Source organism: Phragmites australis, chromosome 9 (genome assembly GCF_958298935.1).
Source record: "Phragmites australis chromosome 9, lpPhrAust1.1, whole genome shotgun sequence".
NCBI classification, from domain to species: domain Eukaryota; kingdom Viridiplantae; phylum Streptophyta; class Magnoliopsida; order Poales; family Poaceae; genus Phragmites; species Phragmites australis.
In genome coordinates, this window is record NC_084929.1 from 27,151,324 (window position 1) to 27,172,897 (window position 21,574).

General features: G+C 44.2%; 3 protein-coding genes across 3 annotated transcripts; 2 read left to right on the top strand and 1 right to left on the bottom strand.

The window, feature by feature from the left end:
* Positions 1 to 2,759: 2,759 nt before the first annotated feature.
* LOC133928949 (ethylene-responsive transcription factor ERF110-like) lies at positions 2,760 to 6,110 on the top strand. The gene is made up of 2 exons (XM_062375489.1): positions 2,760 to 3,242; positions 5,123 to 6,110. Exons 1-2 carry the CDS (start codon positions 2,987 to 2,989, stop codon positions 5,824 to 5,826), a joined length of 960 nt encoding a protein of 319 aa, XP_062231473.1. The 5' UTR covers positions 2,760 to 2,986; the 3' UTR covers positions 5,827 to 6,110.
* A 1,942-nt stretch (positions 6,111 to 8,052) lies between these two features.
* LOC133928951 (protein LIKE COV 2-like) lies at positions 8,053 to 12,021 on the top strand. Its single transcript, XM_062375492.1, has 8 exons — positions 8,053 to 8,245; positions 9,330 to 9,382; positions 9,474 to 9,583; positions 9,993 to 10,160; positions 10,585 to 10,682; positions 11,026 to 11,152; positions 11,448 to 11,579; positions 11,709 to 12,021. The coding sequence occupies exons 1-7, from the start codon at positions 8,132 to 8,134 to the stop codon at positions 11,552 to 11,554; spliced, it is 777 nt and encodes a 258-aa protein (XP_062231476.1). The 5' UTR covers positions 8,053 to 8,131; the 3' UTR covers positions 11,555 to 11,579; positions 11,709 to 12,021.
* A 110-nt stretch (positions 12,022 to 12,131) lies between these two features.
* On the bottom strand, positions 12,132 to 16,702 carry LOC133928950 (polypyrimidine tract-binding protein homolog 3-like). Its single transcript, XM_062375491.1, has 15 exons — positions 16,527 to 16,702; positions 16,328 to 16,393; positions 16,108 to 16,179; positions 15,956 to 16,032; positions 15,605 to 15,686; positions 14,850 to 14,982; positions 14,295 to 14,359; positions 14,160 to 14,209; positions 14,031 to 14,072; positions 13,780 to 13,831; positions 13,630 to 13,678; positions 13,525 to 13,538; positions 13,276 to 13,383; positions 12,873 to 13,016; positions 12,132 to 12,774 (listed from the first exon to the last, which is right to left on the bottom strand). The coding sequence occupies exons 2-15, from the start codon at positions 16,382 to 16,384 to the stop codon at positions 12,385 to 12,387; spliced, it is 1,335 nt and encodes a 444-aa protein (XP_062231475.1). The 5' UTR covers positions 16,385 to 16,393; positions 16,527 to 16,702; the 3' UTR covers positions 12,132 to 12,384.
* Between the last annotated feature and the right edge of the window lie 4,872 nt (positions 16,703 to 21,574).

The window sequence follows — 21,574 nt, forward strand, 5'->3', positions numbered from 1 at the left end:
GAAAGAAAAACGTGTAGCTCATTTATTAATTTGAGTTAAATGCATAGTTAATTATTTCCTAATCCAAAAATCATGAAACCAATTTTTTCAGTCTTCGTACATGATCCTCTATCTTCTAAAAATACATGAAATCTTGAAATAGTTATTGTAACGTGCAGGATTGAGTAAATGTGTTGCAGATAGATTCATTCATAACTAATCCATAACACCCCCAAAATTAGTGAAACCACTTTTATTAGTTTACTTAAACAATGGATTTGTGTAGGAAAAATAATGGTAGACATGACAAAGTTAAAATAACATGAATTAATAAATGAGTTGCACGTTTTTCTTTTTTTTTTCCAAACTTCCTCTCCATAAAATATGATGCAAAGGATATTATTTTTGAAAACAAATTCACGGAAGGTCTTAGAATTGTCTCTAGTTTTTTTTAGAATTTTTTGTGATTTTTATATTTTTTTGAATGGGGGGAGGGGTTGCAACAAAGTCAAATTTTTGGGAAGTTTTTTGCAACAAAATAACTTCTGGGGGAAAGTCAAAATCCAAGTGACTTTTGGGGGTTGCATTTTTCCTTTTTAAGTGTCCTAATTCACTCCACTCTTATGACGCCACCGATCCCTACAACTACGATAGCACACATCACACAACACGAAGGTCACCGCCATAGCACGCAGATCCTCATCGCCGACCATCGCACTCTGTCAAGCTCGCCCACAGCTCGAGCTCCTTCCCCTTCCCGAGAGCTCTCCTTCTCCATCGCACATGACCGAGCGCTGCTGCCAAAGCTCATCATCGCAACAACTGCTTCGACAAGTGCCACCATGCCACCGCGCCCCTCTGGCTGCACCGTCAACCTTGTCTCCACCTCATCTCCTCCCTCTTTACCTGGGGATGAAGGAGAGAGAGGAGGAGGGCGGTGGCAGCCAGGCACCAGTGCACCCCCACGCCATGGATCTCGATCTAGATCGAGTTTCAGAGAGGGAGAGAGAGAGAGAAGGTGGAGAGATTGAGTGGAAAGGATCGAGCCAAACGTGTAAAATATCAGCTGACCTAAGCATGAGCGGGCGCGAGGCCGAGTGAGCCAAAACCAGATTCAATGAAAACTTTGGGTCCAGACTCCTTATCACTGCTAGTTCAAATTAAAAATCGACAGCGATACTATCACTGCCAATTTTTAATACGAGCCGATAGTGATAAGTTATTTTCACTGCCGGCTAGTTTCTATAACCAGCAATAATACCTTTTTTTATGAACCTACAGTGATAATATTATCACTGCTGGTTTTTAGCGATCCGACAGTGATGAGTCGGCATATAAAACCTATTCTGTAGTAGTGCAGGTGTGGGAAACATCCTCAGAGAAGGTGGTGGAGGCGACAGTGGAGGCCACAACGGATCCATGGATCACGCGGAGGTGGATCATTGTCGCTTCTTGTTACTAACTGATAGAGTTAATCACTGTCACTGCTAGTTTTTGTTGGCTCGATTTTTTATGTATAGCTAAAGCTTACGAACTGGCAGTGATATATTATCATTGTCGGTTATTTTTAAACCAGCGGTGAAGAGGGGTATGTGTCACCATCTATGGTTATATGATATAAGAAAGATTTAGTAGATTGGCTACAATAACACTAGAAAATAATGTTTGGAAAAGGTTGCATAACATAATTGAAAATTTTATATAAGAGATGCTAGAAGGATGACACGTTTCATCTAAAAGATGATTAGTTGTTAAGACTAGAGTTCTAAAATATGTTTTTTTGGCAAGATGTAATTCCTAGAAAAAGCTATGTTACCGACGTAATAAATAAATAAATTTTGGAAGTACCTTTCTTTATACTCTTATCGGAAATGTGATTTTTCTTATACGTAGAGCCTAATTTTAAATTTTGTAATGAGCTTCTAATTTCTCAGGTACTGCTTTGCCATGGTCAACCATAGACTGGCCAACGTAGTGCGAGAACTTCTCGGCCCCCGGTATTGCGGCCATGAGCCCATGACTAGCGCCTTCCTCTTGCTCACGCGTGCAACGGAAGCGGTAGCCGCAACTGTCCCGGCCATGGACAGTACAGCAAGGCAGCAACATGGAGCAGCAGCACCCTGGCGAACCCATTGTATGCGTTGCGAGCAGGGCCATAAGTACTGAGCAGAAGAGAATGCGAGAATCAGGTCAAAGGGACCATGGCATCGGAAGGAGAAGAAGAACAAATGCAAGAAATGGACAAGTGCGCTGCTGCTGCTGTTCTTCCACCGTTTCTTGCAGCCGGTTGGCCGCATCCGGCTACCATCGTTGAGACGATGACGCCCCCGTCGCTGCAACACCCGAGTGGTCCGTTCTTTGCCTACTCGCCGGGACGCCGGCAACGCCAGAAGTATACCACTCTGCTTCGGCGGGCGTCCAGTCGGAGGAACCGGCGCTGCACACGTGGGGGTCTTGCTTAGCGGTAGAAAAAACCAACATTGCGTGCTCACATCTGAAAATACACGGTTGCATGTACTCAAATGAGAAAAAAATCGGACTAACTGATCGCCAAGTTTACCTAATTCAGTCAGTAATTAATCAATGCAGTTTCTTGCTGCTTTCTCCATCGCCCGCCTGACAGGTTGCATGCTTTTCTCGATCACGCAGGCGGTGGCCGGTCAGCGCGAGACCTGGTCCAATCTGAACATCATGCACCTTTTCCTGGCGGCGGCGGAGACGAGAGCGCGCGATAAGAACGAGACATCGAGCACATGTTCTCCTACGCCTCATCTGTACGATTCATCTGCAGATGCTTCGTCCATCTATATATGCACGGTCCGTTCGTCCGCCTCGTGCTGAGAACGGATCGACTTGTGCTTTGAACTTTGTCTATGAGCACGGGTTCCAGTTGCATACTTGCATCCCGTCGATTCAAAGTCTCTCCGCACGTCGTACGTGCTAGCTAGCCAGATCCGTCGCATGCGAGAAGCGGCGGCGGCATTTGCAGCCCCGTGCGTGGTGTGAGATGGCGGCGGGAGGCTGGCCCGCGGAGGATGACGACGACGGAGGGGCCGAGGCTTCGGCGGCGGCGAGCGCGGTGCTGTCCGGGGAGTACCAGGCGCTGGAGACGTCCACGATGGTGTCGGCGCTGGCCCACGTCGTCTCGGGCGGCGGCGAGTACCCGTGGGCCGGGCGGGGGGATCCGGCAATGGCCGGCGGCGGGCATGCGCATGCGCAGGGAAGCTACTCGGCTGGCCCACCGGCACCGGTGTTCGCGGCAGGTGAGCATGCGGCGTGCGTTATTCTATTTCTAGATCTTTTGCAGTAGATAACAAAACATCGAGGAATCCTAACAAAAACAAGTTAAACAACTGCTTCGCGTTACGTGTGTGTACGTGCCCTTTAAAGCTTTTTTAGTTGAGCTTTCTTTTCGTTACGGTTCGTGTTTAGCATGTGTTAGTCATGCATGCGGAATCTAATTAAGGTCGTCGGTGTTAATGTTCCAGTGAATACTACGTCAGAACTAACCATGGATTACACGCGGCGAACATTCCTGGTCTTTGATTCCTTTCTCAGATTTTCTTTGGTCTAAGACGGAGCAATGAATGCTAGAATTACTTTCTGATCTAAAAACTCATCAACTTGGAGGAAAAAACGTAAAACAAATTTGCCTTTTAAAAACAAATTTGCCTTTGGAGTAAGTTTCAAGTGACCGAAATCTAGGTTAGGGCTGGGTCGTCTCTTTTCCTGTGCTGTGTATGTGGGTTGTGGGAGGCTGTTAGGGGATGCACATTGATGACACTAATTTTTTAAATTTAGCAAATTTTTTGAAAATTAATGCACTTGATTGAACTAAATAGGGTTGGTGTATATCTTAGGTTAATTAATTTGCACAGGTGTTGTAAGAGGGACATTAGCACCATCGCAAGGGCCAATGGGAGGCCGAAGGAGGTAATGGGAAAGGTCAGGCCAATGGTCTTTGTTGGCATAGTTATGGGTGACATGTTATCTACGGAATGTTGAAATTGTGCGTTATAGCTAGATACTCCCTCTATCCAAGAATATAAGGTATATTTTATTTCGAAAGAGTCAAACTATATAAGTTTTAACTGACAATGAGTTAAATTATATGTATATTTAATAATATACAAAATTTGGTTCAATAGATTTGTATTTCAAAATACTTTTAATATGATTTTGATTTTATAATAATTGACATCATATTTTAAGATAAAATTAACGATCAAAGTTTACTTTTGATAACTTTTTTCAAAATAAAATATGTCTTATATTTTTGAACGGATGGAGAAATATTTAGTAGCACCAATCTTTTACCATTCCCATCTATCCAAAAGTAACCGATGGTTAAACAAATTTCAGGCAACTATCAAATGGACAGATCCTTATATATTCAGAACTTGCAGTTGCGTTGCCACCAAATTAAATGCACAACACCAAAAATGCCGATTTGACCGAGCATAAGCCAACCATTTGCCGGTATCTGAACATGCAGTTAAATGGACTGCAAGTGTGCACCACATGCATGCAAATGAGCCTGCATGTGGATCCCACCAAGAAGATTAGGCAAGTCCAGCTAGCGAGGGCTCTTTCTTGCAACTCCCACAAAAGGGGGAAAAATTCAAGCTCGATTCGTGCCATGGAGGTGAGCGGTTGTTGGCTCGCTTGGAGTCATGGCTTGATGGCTGGAATTCTAGAACCGCTCACCGCTCGGAAAGGTGGGCACAGCTTTCAGATCGATGTTAGGAGATACGTGGTGGTCATCGCAGGGTGCTGCAGATAGAGGTGTATGACCGTTGAATTTTTTTTTTCTCACAAAATTAATCCACTAGAAGAAAAACATCTCATGCACTGCACGTGTGCAACGCCACAAAAATACCGCCGATACGTTGCTAGACACTATTTGTTTCCATTCTAAATTTCGTATTATGGATTGTAAAGTTTATTTTTAAGTGGATTGTATTATAAATCAGATATATATTTACGAAATTTACATTCAAAATCTAACCGTTTATTTATAAAATTCATAATCCCCAATATAGAATACATAATATAAAGGCAAACAAACATGCCAAACTCGTTAGGAAGGTATTGTGTATAGCAAAGATCCCTCGGTGTTGTCATACGCATGACCCGTGTGCAGGTGTCCTCATCGACCGTCCACGCACAGGAGAAGAGAAGAGCCACGACGTGCAGGGAGAGGCGGCCATGGACGAGCACTCGCCGACGGCCGCCGCCGAGGCGGGAGGCGGCGGGCGGCGGTACCGTGGCGTGCGGCAGCGGCCGTGGGGCAAGTGGGCGGCGGAGATCCGCGACCCGCACAAGGCGGCCCGCGTCTGGCTCGGCACGTTCGAGACCGCCGAGGCCGCGGCGCGCGCCTACGACGAGGCCGCGCTCCGCTTCCGGGGCAGCCGCGCCAAGCTCAACTTCCCCGAGGACGCGCGCCTGGCCACCCCGTCGACCGCCGTCGAAGCTGCCGCGAGCGCCGCTCCCGCGGCGGCGGCGGCCTCTCCGGCGATGGCTTCGACGGCGGCGTACCCGGCCAGAGCGGTCGCGGAGTACCTGCAGAACCAGATGATGTTTCTGCAGGGAGGAGGCCATGGCGGGTTTCCTCTGTACTATGGCGACGGCGGGGCTTACGGTGCCATGAGCAGTTCTTCGGGGTCATACTCTTGTCCCGCCTCCTCTGTTACTGTGGCTTCGGTGCCGTCCTCTTCAACCTCTGCTCCGGGATACGGCGAGGCGGCGCAGTGGACCTGGCCGGAGAGCGCGTGGAGCTATCCGGCGACCACGGACTCTTGGTCTGGTTCAAGCTACTATCCACCGCCACCTCGTCCTCCTCAATAGGCCATACTCCATACCACTTGCATGATCCTTTTTTTTCGTCTAAAGAAATAGTTGCTTTTCCTGGTGAAGATGATTTTGTTCAAGATGCCTCCGTGCAAGAATCCAGCCAAGGCTGCACGATGACATTTGTGTGTTTCCTCTTCGTTTGGTGGTGTTGATCCTGTATTAATCATGTGATGATGATTTTTCATGAAACTTAATGGAAAGCACGTGATAAATAATGTTAAAACTGTCGATGAGGCATGTTATGACTAAAAAAGAGTCATGTAATCCAGTTATCAGCCGCGCTAAAATAAGGCTATTGATTTGGTTCGAAGCATAGTTTGTCTTGTCAAATTTATACCAAATTTATCCACTGATTTTTCTTTTTCCTTCTTAAAAAAGTGCAATATTCTCTTTCTTTTTTTGGAAAAGAGAACAGGAGATCTGTCATTCATTAAAGAAGAACCAATTACTCTACTTTTTAAAATGAGGGGACGAGAAACTACAAAAGATCAAACAATAAAGGTGTTAGCATATAACAACATAGAACACCTCTAATATACACATAAAAGAGAGAGCTAAACAAATGCTCAATACACTCATATTTTCATAATGACGTCTTACTTTGCTAAGATTGAAATTTGACTTAGTTGAAGATTGGAATTTTAGAAAGCCCTTCTATTTCTCTCCTCCCAGATATTCTAACTCGCGTAGATAATAACGACATTAGTTGTCTTTCTCAAGGGCTTTGGAACTACTGTTATTGTGGCTGCCCACTAATCAACAACGTTAGAAGAAATCTCCATTGACATGTCTCTAAATTCATGCATTTGCGCCCAGTCTACCATCTGCATCCAAACCTTCTTTGCATACACGTATTCACAAAATAAGTGGCCTTCTTTGCATACACGTATTCACAAAATAAGTGGATGGCCATCTCTTGTTGTTGATCGCAAAGAACACATACATTGTTGCGACACCAATTTTCCTTTGTAAGATTATCTGAAGTGTTAGCTTATTGTGCGCCAACAGCTATGCAAATAAATTACATTTGTTTTCAGCAAGATTCTCGTTCCATTTGCTTTGGAGCTCATCGTTGTTGCCAAAACTTGCCAAACTATCCTATGACCTATTTGGCGAAGAAACTTTTGCAAGATTAGTTCGTCTTAGTCCTAGCTAATATAGAGTGATTTTTATACAACTCTAGTATCCTCTCTAGTCATAAATACTTAGACCATCTCCAACCATATTCCTTTCATTTCGTTTCCTTCTCGATTCTCTTTCCCGTTCATATTCCCTTTATTTTCTGTTATCTCCAACAGTTTCACTTCAAGGGAATCGCGAAGAGAAATGAGAGAGAATTCCGTCATAAAAGGAATGACCTAAAGAATCTCTTCGTGACATGATGAAACTGTTGGAGCGCTGAAGAGAATGAAAATTCCTTCACGAGAGGAATATAGACTGCGAAGGAAAAACATTGGCCATAGTCTTAATGCTTCCGACAAGATCGGGTCAAACTTTGGTTATTAATAATTTTAAAAATATTTATTTGAAAAATTAAAAAATTATATATGTAGATTTAACTCGACAAATACTTTCACAACTCATAAATTTATTAAATTTTATAAATATATTTTAATAAAAAATAATAGTTAAAATTATATATCGGAAACTGTGCCAGGTCAAAATCTAAGTTATCTTTTAGCCGAGACGGGTGTTTAGTGTCAGACCGACTCATGTTTTGCAGGGACATGTGGCGCCTCGAAGGGTGGTAGATCAGCTCAATGCGTCAATAGTGGAGCTAGCGTAGCGGCGAGGGTTGACGACCGACAATCCACTGCGGAGGCGGCGGCGGCGGCGGCGGCCCGTCGGGGTGGGGAGAAGCGGCGTGTGCCCGCTTGGTGGATATACCTCTGCGGTCACCATCACAGGCGTCCTCGTCAAAGCCGAAGCGGTCCGAGGATAAAACCACGGACGAACCGAACACGACAGCGACCGTGCGGGTGCGGCGGCTTCGAAATCGAACCGGTCCCCGCCGCCCGCCCGCCCGCCCGCCCACGCACGTCACGGGCGGGCCCCACGTACACCGTACACGTGGGCCCGCGCCGTCCCAGTTCGCGTGGGCAGTCCGGTCACTTCAGGTGGCGTCTCCCTTTCGAACTCCGCCGCCAACTGCTTCCGTAGGTACTGTTTGGTAGATGCTGCGGGTCTGGTAGCTGGCAGAACCCAACCACCTTGCCCCCCCCCCCTCCCGGTCGACTCCGCCCCGCCCTCGAGAAGGCTTCCGGAAGTTTCGGGAAGCAGTATCCGGCCCTGGATCGCAATGCCGGAGGAGGAGTACGCGCCCGTGCCGCTCGGCCAGGCGGCGGCGGTTGACACCGAGGACCCCGTCAAGTCGCCGCCAAGGCCCAGCTCGCCCGCCACGTCCACCCGCAAGGTGCGGATCCGTCTTTCCTCTGAACCCTACCCCGCAAGACTTTTACCAAATCCCAGTCGCTCGGATCTGGTCGAGCCTGTGCGGCTGCGCTGTTCCGGTGCCCTTTCGCCCTTTGATCTTCCGGCACCCGTTTCGGGAGGGCAGGAGCTGGGCATGTGCGGAGACCTGACCACCGCATTCTGCTGTCAAATTGACGCTTTGTTTTTTTTTTTTTCTTATCGGTTCGTTTAGTGCGTTATGTGCATATATGGGGAGAGCGCTCATCAAATTCACCGTCTATGTCAAAAGCCAATGGCTGTGACAATGTGGGGGCGTTATAGTATCGATCCTGTTGGGAAAAATATGCGAGGCATCTAACGTAATTTCTCGTTCGTGACACCAAATGCAGGCCACGCTCCTGCTTGATGCGTCAATGCTCTTTTAAAAAAAGCAGAGCTTGCGGTGCGTAAAGTAGGCACAGCTGCACATAAGTTTAAATGGGGGATTTTAAAACAAGTATAATTCAATTTCTGTGCCTACTTGTTCAAAAAGCGGAGCTGTGTATGATTCTACTGTACGTGAACTTGAACTTTAAACAAGTCTTGGCATATGTTGCATGCCAATTGATCTTTTAGGTAACGGAATGGTTTAAAGAACATCCCAGGATGCCAAATTGACCTATAATAACTAATGGATATTATTGGCTTGAAAAGTGTCGTACAGAGGGAATGCATATAAAAACTAGTCCTGCAAATTTGTTGGAGAATATGCACCCAACAATAGAAATATGATAAATTAATGCTTTTGAGTGTTGGTCTCTAATCTATCCCAGTGGACAAACATTGGTTCACATATTTAGGCAATCTAATCTATCCCAGTGGACAAATAGAGGTTTACTTCATTAAACCTTCATATATTTGCATCATTTGGATACTATAGTAATAAATTTGTTCAAGCAAATTAAACAAAATGAGTAACCAATCTTGTCATATTACTTTCTTGTTTTTCTTGATGTATCCAAATAAATTCTACCTCTCTATATGCATATGCCAGATTGCTTTCGGACAATTGTTTCATACCTAATTACCTTGTACACTTCAAATAGGCATGCTTTGCTGTTCTTCAAAGTTGGGTGTCAAGAAAATTTATGACCGGATGGTATGTTTCACAACGACTAATTCAGACTTTGCAAGAGCTACAATATCTCAGTGCTAATATCTTCTTTTGTTCCCCTATTTTTTCTTTGCAGTGTGGTTCTTTTCCCAATTGCTGTCACGTTCTTCATCACTTGGTGGTTTATTCAATTTGTTGATGGCTTTTTCAGCCCACTCTACGTGAAACTTGGGCTTGACATATTTGGTAACTGTTTATGCTCCATGCTCATGTCTTGCTAATTTTTGTCATGGTATATTACTAAAGTTGTAGTATTAGAGATGTGCTATTTTGCATATTTACTCATTTTATATGTATATTGTTGTTATTGCATTAGTTTACAAGGGATTTTTCCCCTGGTCTCTTATTTGTATTTGATCTAGATTTAATCAAACTAGGAATGCAAATTGGAGCTCAGAGAAATATAGGTGGTTTAGTTAGGCAATTTAGTTTGTACTACTTTCCTTTTCACCGTGGTGAAAATTTGGTCCTGAACTCTATTTGATAGTGCCAGTAACCAGATTCCTTTAGGTTATTGGGTTCATGGTGAGCTTTCATGATTTGTATAGTGCATATAATCTCTTTCTTGAACTCATTTTTTATGAAAATATTTCAGGCCTTGGGTTCTTGACCTCCCTGGTATTTATACTTCTTGTTGGAATATTTGTCTCTTCTTGGGTGGGTTCAACTGTCTTCTGGGTTGGAGAATGGTTTATAAAGAAAATGCCATTTGTAAGGCACATATATTCTGCATCAAAGCAAGTCAGCACTGCTGTTTCACCAGGTAATGTAATTTGTACACAGTTCGAATTCTACGTGCACCAGAATGTTCACTATCTGTATTATTTCTTTTCTTAAAAACTGTCATTTGCGCTTTTTTAGGGAGGTCATTTACGTTTTCATTGCCAGCACATGACTCCTGTATCTAAAAACTGATTAATTTTAAATCAGATAAAACAATTTGGGGGTTGCAATTTCATTTTTGAAGCCACATGATGTTTTTATGACTATTTTTCTGTTTGCTTAAAAAACATTATTGCCATATGAGCCGTGCCTCACATGATCACCATATTTCTATGCACTACATGTTGTGTTTATGTAGGTATCAACAGTTTGGTTGATCAATTTAATCTTTATTTTCAACTTTTTTGTAGTTCCTTTCTTCAGCCAGAAATGTTTCTTATAACATATTTTTTTTCCTTTGACAGATCAAAATACAACAGCATTTAAAGAAGTAGCAATAATTAGCCATCCTCGTGTTGGTGAATATGCATTTGGATTCATAACGTCGACTATGGTTCTTCAGGTACTTGTTATGCATTTTACATGCGGTAGATGGCTTAGGCCAGCCGATGGTGATCTTCTGGTGCTTAATTTTATATAGCTCCCTTGTTAATATGCGTCATTCCATTATATTTTGTGTTCTCTTTTTCTTATGTATAAGATTGGCCAAAATAATTGAAGATTAAGTCATACATGGCCCCCTTTTATTAGAGAGCTTGTTGGTCAATCTTATATAACCTGGTAATGTAGGCCTTTCCATAAGCCTCACTCTTCTTTTAGCTACATGCCATTGAGTCATCTGTTCTTAGTTTAAGACATTGATGATAATTCTTGGTGAACCCTGAAGTGATCATCTGTTTTTGCAGACTGACAAAGGTGATGAAGAACTGTGTAGTGTTTATGTGCCAACCAATCATTTATATATTGGTGACATCTTTTTGGTAAACTCTGCCGAAATTATAAGGCCCAATTTGTCCATTCGAGAAGGCATAGGTTGGTTCCTTGCTCTCCTTTTAAGCTTGTCTCTACTGCTACTGTCCAGAGAAAAGAAACGATTTTGCATCTCTTGTAACAACCCTTTTTGAATGATTCGGTTTGAGATAGGAAGCTATTGTTAAGTTGCTCCTTCCTTCGAGAACCTATTCAGATGTTCTGTCATCTTCCAGATGCTAGATTATTTTGCAAGTGTCCCAAGCTAATACAGGCTGAACATTGACTTCTGATAGCACTTTTCTTATATTAGCTGATTATTCTAATATTAAGATTTTGCCTGTTATGCTTTCTGCAGAAATAATTGTCTCTGGAGGAATGACCATGCCACAGGTGATCGCGTCATTAGAACCAACGCCTCATAAGAGCCAGAACGTCCGTTTAAATAGAGTTATGACTGTATGAGGCATGAAAGCCATGGGTATATCAGGTATATAATCTTCTGCTCCAAGAAGGGCTTGAAAACTATTTTTTTTAAGGGCGCTTCCTGTTTCCACTGCTACCAGCTTTTGGTCCATTTTCGAGTGGATTGGACTGATATTAACATGTAGCCTTGCAGCTACGTTGGATTGCAGACATCTGATACGTTCGGTTTGTGGATTACAAGCTGGGACACGGAGCATGATAAAAGCAACTTTTGTAGATTGCATCGAGTGTAAGCAGCTCAGTGCAGCATTGGCAGATACTTGACAACCTGCAATGCCATGGTCATGCACTGCCCTTGATCGTGTAACAGAAAAATTATAGCTTCACTTGCAAGCACCAGATTTATTCCAATTAATACTCCAGTGGCGTGCTAGATCGTGTTAGTATGTGATGCTGAACAGCTTTCTGAACCAAAGTTGCATCAACCAGCGTTATTTTTATCAATACCAAGTCTCATTATTGTCAAAGCTTGCCTTTCGATCCTGGGCAGTAAACACAGCGCACTGTCATTTCTAGCTACGTCACAAAAAAAAACATCCCCAGCAGGCAAAAGATATGAAATGACAAGCAATCCAAACACAAAATCAACAGGCCTTCTAACTCAGAATAGCACAACACCACGGGGTAAAATCTTTTGGTAACCTAATATCCAGGAGGAAAGAAACAGAAGAGAAACCCTTAGTGCAAGAAAAAGTGGAGAAACCAAGTCTGGGAGAACAGCGCATAGGATTCACATCTTTAAGTTCAATGCTTCCTAAATAAAACTCGCAGGGGCAGAGTGGCTCGAGAGCTTTCTGTAGAAGAGTTGGCTATATACTCTGCATCTGGGAGAAGGAGATCCGGACGGTGTTCCCCTCGAGTGAGCTGGCGTGCTTCGATACGAGGGCCTCCGTTGCCTCCTCTTCAGTCTCAAACAAGACGAGAGCCTGCCTCTTGCCATTCACCTCGAACAGCTTCGTGTTGACAACAGAACCATGTTCATTCACATGGTTAAGGATTGCATCCTCGGTTATCTCTTGTGGGAGAGCAGAGATGTGTATCATCTTGGTTGGAGCACAGCAGTGTCGATAGTTCTTGACCACATTGCTGTTAAACCGGTTCAGGCTTGAATTTAAGTAGTCATGCGCGTCAGGGGCAGGTGTAATGTTGGGGTACTTCGAGTAGTTAACTTCCAGTTTCTTCCCAAATAGTATTGCCCCCTGCAAACAAATTGGCATCCCAAATAAAAGGTGACAGTCATACGTATGAACAATAGGAAGGTAATTGAGAACACAGATACCAGTGAGTGTGAATGCACCTTTAGATAATGCACCGCTAGCTCAGCCTGCAACCCATCAGCCATCTCAACTAGGGCATGATCTGGTTTGTTACGCAATATCTTGATTCGCACTATGTTTCCATACAAAGAAAATAGATTGAAAAGCTTGTCCTCATCAATTTTCTGCACATAACAATGAATGGTTACAGATAAGGACTAAACATTGGAATGATACTTAAAAACCTATCTGGCAAACTACTAAGTTAAATAAAAGCTTAAAAGCACAGGAACTCACCAGCCACTAGCATAAACTAATATTTGGAAAAAAAAAAGGAATATAGGAATCTAAACACAAAGTAACCAAATGCATTGCGCTAGCTTAAGCTTGACAATAGCAAGTAGGAAACAATCCTTGACAGGTTCAAAACAGCTCAAGACTTACATCAGTGTTCAAATTACTAACTATAAGTGTGCACCGTTCATTGGTACCAGTCACTCCATGAGGTAAAGTTCCACCAAATGCAGCCGCAATCATTGTAGCCCTTCCCATCTGGTATGCACCAAATGCACATGCTTTGTATGAGTGTCCACAGGAATTAGACAAGCCACAAATGAAGCAGATAAAATGTATATACAGCTAATCAATTTTCTGCTCAAAATACAACACTGCAGAAACCATTCAAACACCAACCTGTGCATATGAAGCTGCAAACCAAAAAGAAAGGTAAAATCAGATATTTTCACTAATACCCAATAAATAATTAATCCAAATGTAACCAAAGTTTAAGTGCACTACCTCCAGGTTGTTGGAAGGCATAGAGACCAGCTGGATCAGGATAACCTTGCTGCTCCAATAATTTTGAAACAATAGAAAACCACACTATTTAGCTTTAGAGCATCAAAATGGTCCGGGTAAAAAATGTAGACAGGAAAAGTATCACCCAACCTGAGAGGTCCTTGGACGTTGTTCTGTAGGCAATGATGGATTTGTGAAATCCCTGAAGAAGAAAATGGAATTGGAAGCAGGTGACTTTCATGCCTCAAAGAATATAATTTTTTGGTCACAGAAAGAAGACCCAGGCGCTAACTTTAGTCACAAGTTATTAACTTTGTAAGATGTTAGTAAAAAGTCTCTAAAGGGAAATGGCGCTAACACACATTGCAACATCACTTGTAGGGATGAGAAGTCAATATTACCTAGACCGATCATTGTTGTAGTGGACTTGCAGTTCACTGAGACTGGATATTCAATAAAAGGAAAGAAGAAAATTAAGCTATAGAAAATGAGAAAAACAAATTTAAGCTAAGAAATGTTACAGCTCATACTTTGAATATTGAATGTCTAGCTGGCAGCAACCATCATATATGTTCCTTCCCTGGAATATTTTATTTTGTAAGAATGGAGTAATATCACATATAGATGCACAATTCAAAGACATTAGTGGAACCATATAATATTACATGCAAAGAACCAAATGCTTCCACAGCTTCTTGGCGCGAATGATACTGGATAAGGGCTTGAAAACCTGAATCAAGCAAGCAAAGTGTAAAGAACGTTCCTGTTTGTATTACTAAAGGTGACAAATTTGCTTGTCTCTGGCAGGAAATGAATGTGACATAAACTAAAAAGAGGAAAATACTAGAACATAAACATTTAATCATACTCCAGGGGGAGAATAGTAAGTATGTGAACAACGCTTTGGTACAGACATCATTCAACTTTGTAGCAATCGGGCATCAGGTTTAGATGTACAAGCTGTACCGCAGCTATTTGCAGACGCAACTAAAACTTGTGATCAGTTGCTATGTACGATACATAGCGTTGTTAGTTGTTACAGCAGTTTGTTTACACTTTACTTTTTCAAACAGGGTATAGCCCAACCCACATTAGAAAATATAAAGCTTATACAAATTGACAAATCCGCCTTACCATTCACGTGCAATCTGTAAGTGAATGAGAACATGTATATCAGGTGTACGTGTGTGGAGAAAGAGATAGAGAGAGGAAAATCTGACCGGCTGACTTTTGAAATGTGACAATCTTCTCCACAAATCCATAAGCTTTGAAAACTTGATGTAGAACCTCCACTGTTATAGGATAGATCATGTGGTGGATAGTAACTAAGAGGATTCGGTTGGGTTCAGACTCCTGAGGCCAAGCAGAAATCAAGCACCGAGACAGAAAAGAGGAGATAGAAAGAAAAGAATAAATAGGGAGGAATGTGTATATCTAGTTGGAAAATAAGAGCAGATATGACATGCAATCTAACTCAGTTATCCAAATGAGGAGGTAGGAAGATATAAAATATAGCCAATCATACTTCCAGTCGATACCTAACATTTAGCCGCATATGTCAATGATTTTAGTGAACCAGTTATACCACTATGTTGCAATCATATGTCTGTTTACAAACAAAGCCCCATTCTAGCCCTCATCACACTATAAATAACTATGTATAATTATGGAGCCTATTGACAACTAAACCAAGCAAAAAGGATCATCCTCTAGACATGCAGGGAACCAAACCAATATTGTGGAGTCTCAAGGAGTATCAAGCGATGTTTTACATTGTACAAACTAGTTAAAAGTGAAAGTGTTTGATAACTTAAAAGGTATGTCCTCGTACCAATAGTGGACCTACAACATGGACATAATAAATCTGACTCTTTTTTTGTCTGAAATCAATGTTCTATTGCTTACATGCCTACATTTCGGATCATTTAGAGAAATGTAATGTATTAATTTTACAGAACAGGATTGTGTGGCATACCTGATCAGAATTCCTTCCATGAGAGCTCTGGTCAGTGGTAAGTTCTTGGTGCGATGAGAATTGCATGTATACATTCCTTCCCCTAACATGGCAAACAACAGTGATATGCAAAACAATCGCATACCAAATTAAAAAAAAAAGGTTATCCTTACTAAACAAGAATGTAATCACAAAAGAAAGCACACAAATCTATGCTTCTCGGTATTCATAAATTTCATGGAACACACATTAACTATCCGGCAAGAGTCATAACTACTATCAGTTTACATTGCAAAACCTGTACGAAATCTCTCTTTTTGGGTCCCCCGGCAAACATAAATCATCACAGCCAATAGGCAATAGCTATATTACCTTACGCTAGGTTGAACAGTGCTGTAATATTGCAGCGCGCTCACGGACGCATGCATGTCCTCCATCTGCAGAAGAGCCTGGACCACCGAAACAACCACAAGTCAGCGATGCCAACAAGTCTGATATCTCAAGCGAACGAAAGAAGAACTCACCTGGTTCTTTGCACGCAGCATGACGATCTTGGAGACCACCCCGAACGGCTGAAGCAGCTGAAGCAGATCAGACTACAAATACAAGAGCACAGTGAGCAAACACCCAAAAAAGATCAAATCTTTCGCCGGAAAACCAGATAAGCCGAATTAAAAATCATCCCAGAAAACACAAAAAAGGGGAAAAGATTCAAGATTTCCCCTTTTCTCATCCTCTTCTCACCTCGGCAATCTCGTGCCCGACGTTCCGGATGTGGATTACCTTGGAGGGCTCCGCCATCCTCCCGCACTGTACCACAGGCAGCAACCACTAATCACCACGAAATTCCTTGGATAAAAGGTCTCGAACCAATCGGGAGAACAGAATCAGCCAGAGATTTAGAGCGAAAGCTCGAATCTTTGGACAAGAAAAGAAACACTACCTTCTTGAGGGTTTTAGCGGGAGGGAGATCTAGGGTTTTGCCGGCGACTGCCGCTGCGGGAGAAGGGAGAGAGAGAGAAATAGTGGGGAGACTGGTGGAGGGGACGAGGGGCCTAGCCGCCAGGGGTTTCTATTTTCCTTTTGGATTCGGCCGGAAAAGTAAGGTGACGCCTCCCTCTCTATCCTGTTTGTTTTGTGTAGACCATGGACATGGGCACGCACCCGAGAACATGTCTCGTTTCGTGCAGGCCACTCTACGACTGGTAATTGGACTGGTGGTTTTAGTATCCGCGAGTTTTTATCTAACGGTTAGATTTGTATTATAATTTTTTTATGAGTTGAGTATCTAAATCAGTTGAGTTGGACTTTGGTTTTGTATTTCACCTGTGAATGTCTGAGTCAATCGATAGAAACATATGAAACAGCCTAACCCAACCAGAGCTAGGACTTTGGGCCGTGTTTTTTGGCTGGCTCAAGCCTGGCACGGTCCGATCCAGCCTAAGCCCGATTCGGCATGAGCACTGATGGGCTGGGCTGACCCGGTCAGATTTATGGGTCGGGTCAGGTCTTGATATGGGGCTCAATGGGCGGTCCGGCCCGGTAAAAAAATGGGTCCGCGTCCTCTAGTATGGTGGAGTGTGGTGGTGCTGGGCCCGTGCCAGTCCGACCCGACGAGGCCCATCGTGTATCCGTGCCGAGTCTGGGCCTAGCTGAAGGTGGCTTGGGCCAGCCCGGTCCGAATAGTTTCTCGAGCCATCCTAGCACGACCCGGAAGGCCCGAGGCCCGAAGAGGTCGGGTCGGGCCGGGCCGACTCGGCCCAAGTCCCACCTCTAAACCCAACATTGCTCCCGTTGTTGGGCCTTCCCGTTGCCTAGCTAGCGCCTCGCGCCCACTGCTCCCATCGCCCGGCCGACGCGCTGTGTCGCTCCATCGCCGCTTCCGTTGCTTGGCCGCCCGCCCACTCGTCCTACCACTCATGCCGCTACATCACCCTATCATGCCACGTCACGTCGCTCTGCCACCCTGTTGCTGCCCCACCCCACTCGCCGCATTGCCACTGTCGCAGTGCCAGTGCCACCGCTCAACAGCCGCCATGCGCCCGGTAGCCTAAACTCGACGGGCGTCCGACGGGTTCAGGTTTGAGTTTAAATTTTCACCCATTTAATACTTCAGACATGTGTTGGGTTAGAGTTAATGGGTTTCAGGTCGGGTATAGTTTTGCTCCACCCAAACTCGACCCCGACCCATTACCAGCTAGGGATGGCAATAAGGCTCTGTTCCCTGATAACCTGTGGGGAATTCCTCTATTAGGGGATAGGTATGGGAAATTTTAATCCCCGCTAACTTATATGGGGACGGGGACAGGAAAATACTCCCCATTCACATTCCCCGCTATATCCCTGATATAATATTTTTCTTAATATATAAAATATACAAATATTATATTATGTAGGGAAAATGATAAATTACTTTTATATTTTTTTATCTGACCTACGATATTTAATCTATATTATATTAATTACCCTCGTATGTATCAATAAATTACTTATTTATACCATGAACATATTATTAATATATAGAAATAATCAACTATAATTTAATTTTACATCTTATTAGGATCTGATCCACGTAAAATTCTCCTTGAGGATGGGAATAAGAATGAGAGAAAACTTCCCTTAATAGCTAAATGGAGACAGAGATCCTCAACAACTTCCCTTAATCATCGGCTGTGTAACTTACAAAGTCCTCAACAACGCAAAAGCAACTTGTACTCTCATGTGGAAAGCTATTTGCTCAGACGCAAATCAGACTGTATAACTTACAAGATCCTCCATAGCGCCAATAGGTAAGATGGATATGGACATAGTGGCCAGGTCTAACATGTTGAAACTGTGGTGTCCTCCGAATCCTTTTGATGACATCACGAGGGAAGTCCACAATGTCAATGCAGCACCATATCCCTCCAAGGAGGGCACGACGAGGAGCGAGCCCGAGTGGCGAGCGACATATGTAACGATAGAGAGTTGGTCGTAGGCAACAGATCTCCCTGGCAGGTAGCAACATCAGGACTTCAAACAACAAATCCATGGATAGGATACCGTTAATGGCGGTGCTATTGCCGCAGTGAGAGGGGCGGATGCAGGCTGGAACTTTAGGGTGGACTCAATTAGGCAAGAGTAGGTGGTGGGCTACTTGGTTGAATGGCCCAATTGGTATTTCTTACTCTCATTGAAGCCCACAGAGATTATATTATATGATCCCTTTTCAACCTAGATGGCCTTAGATACACGAAATTGCATAAAAAACTCCTTCAACCTCATAAAGCAGTGCTCTCTCCTCATGGCCTCATGACCCATGCCCTAAAAATTGACACCCCTGGCCACGAGCGGCTCTAGGGATGGTCGACGGCTTTGGCGATAACATTGCAGACACCTACAACACGCAATAGGCTTTCGTCTGTTCGTGCCCTCTCGTCAAGTTGTTTTACGTGGAACAAACGCTCCTAAGGATAGCACTTTTGTTGTGCTGTATGTAGGAAACTAGAATCTGAGATGGATGTCGATCGTCACTCGTCAGCTCTCATAGTATTAGCCCATTACCGGGCCCATAACCAGAGATGATAGTGGCTCGACTCCAAGTAGAATCATCCAAACAGATGCCCCACATGGACAAGCTGCAAGAGGTGCTGCTGCGGGTGCCACCGTCCAAAGCTTCTCTGACGTCTCCTCACCACCTGCGAGGCGCGCCAGTCCATGCTCTCCTCCTCTCCTCAGACTGATAGGGTTGTTGATCGACCAGGGAGGTACGAAGTCGTAGATTATTCATGGTCCGCATGCCCCCAATTAAACTGCTTTAGACTATCTTTAACACATCCTCTGATACCTTCTTTTTTTTTCATCTTCAACCTTATTTTCTACCTTTATTGTTCTCCTCTTTTTTCCCGTGTGCTACAGTGATAGGCGCCGCGTATGACTGTAGCGCCTGAAACTGCAGGCTGCCCGAAGCGGCAAAATCGCCAGAACCGTTTGCCGGCTCTAGGGCTGGGCTTAGCATACCAATGCGTAGGATGCCGAATTGCCGATTGCTGAACGCAGTGAAATGCAAAGTTTGCTAGTAACAAGGAAAAAAAACGATAGCTACTACTGCCTGCAGCTTAGCATCGAACTCTTTACATCTTCCATGCATCCAAGCACATTGCTATCTATCTATCAATCTATGAGCTTCCATGCATGATCGAGCAATCCTAATTTGCAAGGGCTACATTACACATGCCTATGAACTACTACCAGATCTCTTCTGGTCTCCTTGCTCTCCTCCATGAGGATCACCTCGTCGCCTCTCTTATTCTTCCTCAGACTCTCGCCTTCCTCGTTGGCCACTCTCTTCATCTTCCTCGGACTCGCGTCTTCCTCGTCGCCCGCTCTCTTCTTCTTGGTCTCCCTGTATATATCAGCGATAGACCGGAACCTCGGCCTCTTCCTGGCCTTCCCGTCATCGACGAGGCCGTCGCAATCTTCAGCTCCAGCGCCATCCTTCCGTGCAGGAATCCTCTCGGCTCTCCTACTACGGCTCTCCGCCGTAGCCTCCTTATCCTTCTCCCTGCAGCAGCACTTGACGCTGTCCGCGCTCTTGGTCTCCGACTCGCCGTCGCCCCCGGTCAGCTGGATGAGCTGCTCCGCGGCCTCCAGGTCGAGCTGATCCGTCCCCGCTGGCGCTTGATCCGGCTTGCCCATGGCCGCCTCCGCCTCCAAGAACATGGCCACCCGATCACTAGACAATCGAGACACGCAGCGCCGTAATAGCGTGATGAGGCTGGCCGGTGTGGTTGTGGAAGGCGTGCGTGCTTAAATATAGGAGGCGACGGCGTGTTCGGGGCGAGGGAGGTGCTGATGAAAGACTTGGAAGGTTGCGGGAAGGAGACGCGGCCTTCCCGGTTTCAGCCCTTGCTTGGAGCCTTGGACTCGTGTGTTTGCTTCGGCAAAGTTTAGAAGCCCTGCGCTAGCCGCTAGCTGCTGTAACGCCTTTGAGACTTGGACCCCGTCCAAGCGTCCTGATTGGAACCCGGCCTTAATCTTGTATAGAGACAGGAGAAACTTTTGATCTAAATGCCTATGTTGCTCCAATGTCATCGCACTCCATTCCAAATAACCACGTCTAATCATGCATACGTGTATAGAGACAGGAGAAACTTGCGTTGGTCTTTCTTCCGTCGTGCGTACAGTCAGAGTCAGAATTCAGGTCTGGTCTCTGGAGATTGGTCCAAGTACGACGGCAGGTCGTGCGTACAGTCAGAGAGTCAGGATTTCCAGTTGTGGTTCGTGGCGATTTGCGTGGCAGTTTCGTCACTCCGATTGCTTAACCTTTGAAAAAGATGCTGATCAATACTTAGTATATAGATAAGTCGTCGGCAAGACCAGGAAAGTAAACTAGCAAAAATCGAGTTTACCATATTGATCCCACACGCAATGATCCCAATACATCAATGAAAACCCGGGCTCGAAACCAGGAAAAAAAGAGGACTAAGGTTGCACCAGGGGAAGTGTCAACCGTTACAAGATCTTGCCTGGCAGAACGACAGAGAACACAGCACACAAGCTACCAAAACTGGAAAACAAAGTACATTCAGCAGTCTACTCCAAATTATCTACATAGATGCAAAACATAAAGGTGCCTATACAAAATTTATTATTTTGACTACATTCTAAATCCTTGCAACATTTTCTTACAAAAAAGAATATAAGATCTTGAAGCAGTCAACAAAGACTACAATAACAATGTTAACTAAAATCTCTATGCATTCAACTAAGAAAACTGTACGCATTCTAGTGGTCCAGACATAAAAAAAAAAACTCAGGATTTCTGATAGTACTGAATCAATCATCTGCACCTTAATCTATTGCAATTATGACACACCCAACTGAGATATACATGAGGAACACAGGATACAGCACCAAGGCCTTCCTCCGTGGGTTAACAGCAGCGCTCATGAACGGATAAGCTGCCCAGAAGCTCCATGCTAACGTTACTGTTACCACACCTATCTTTAA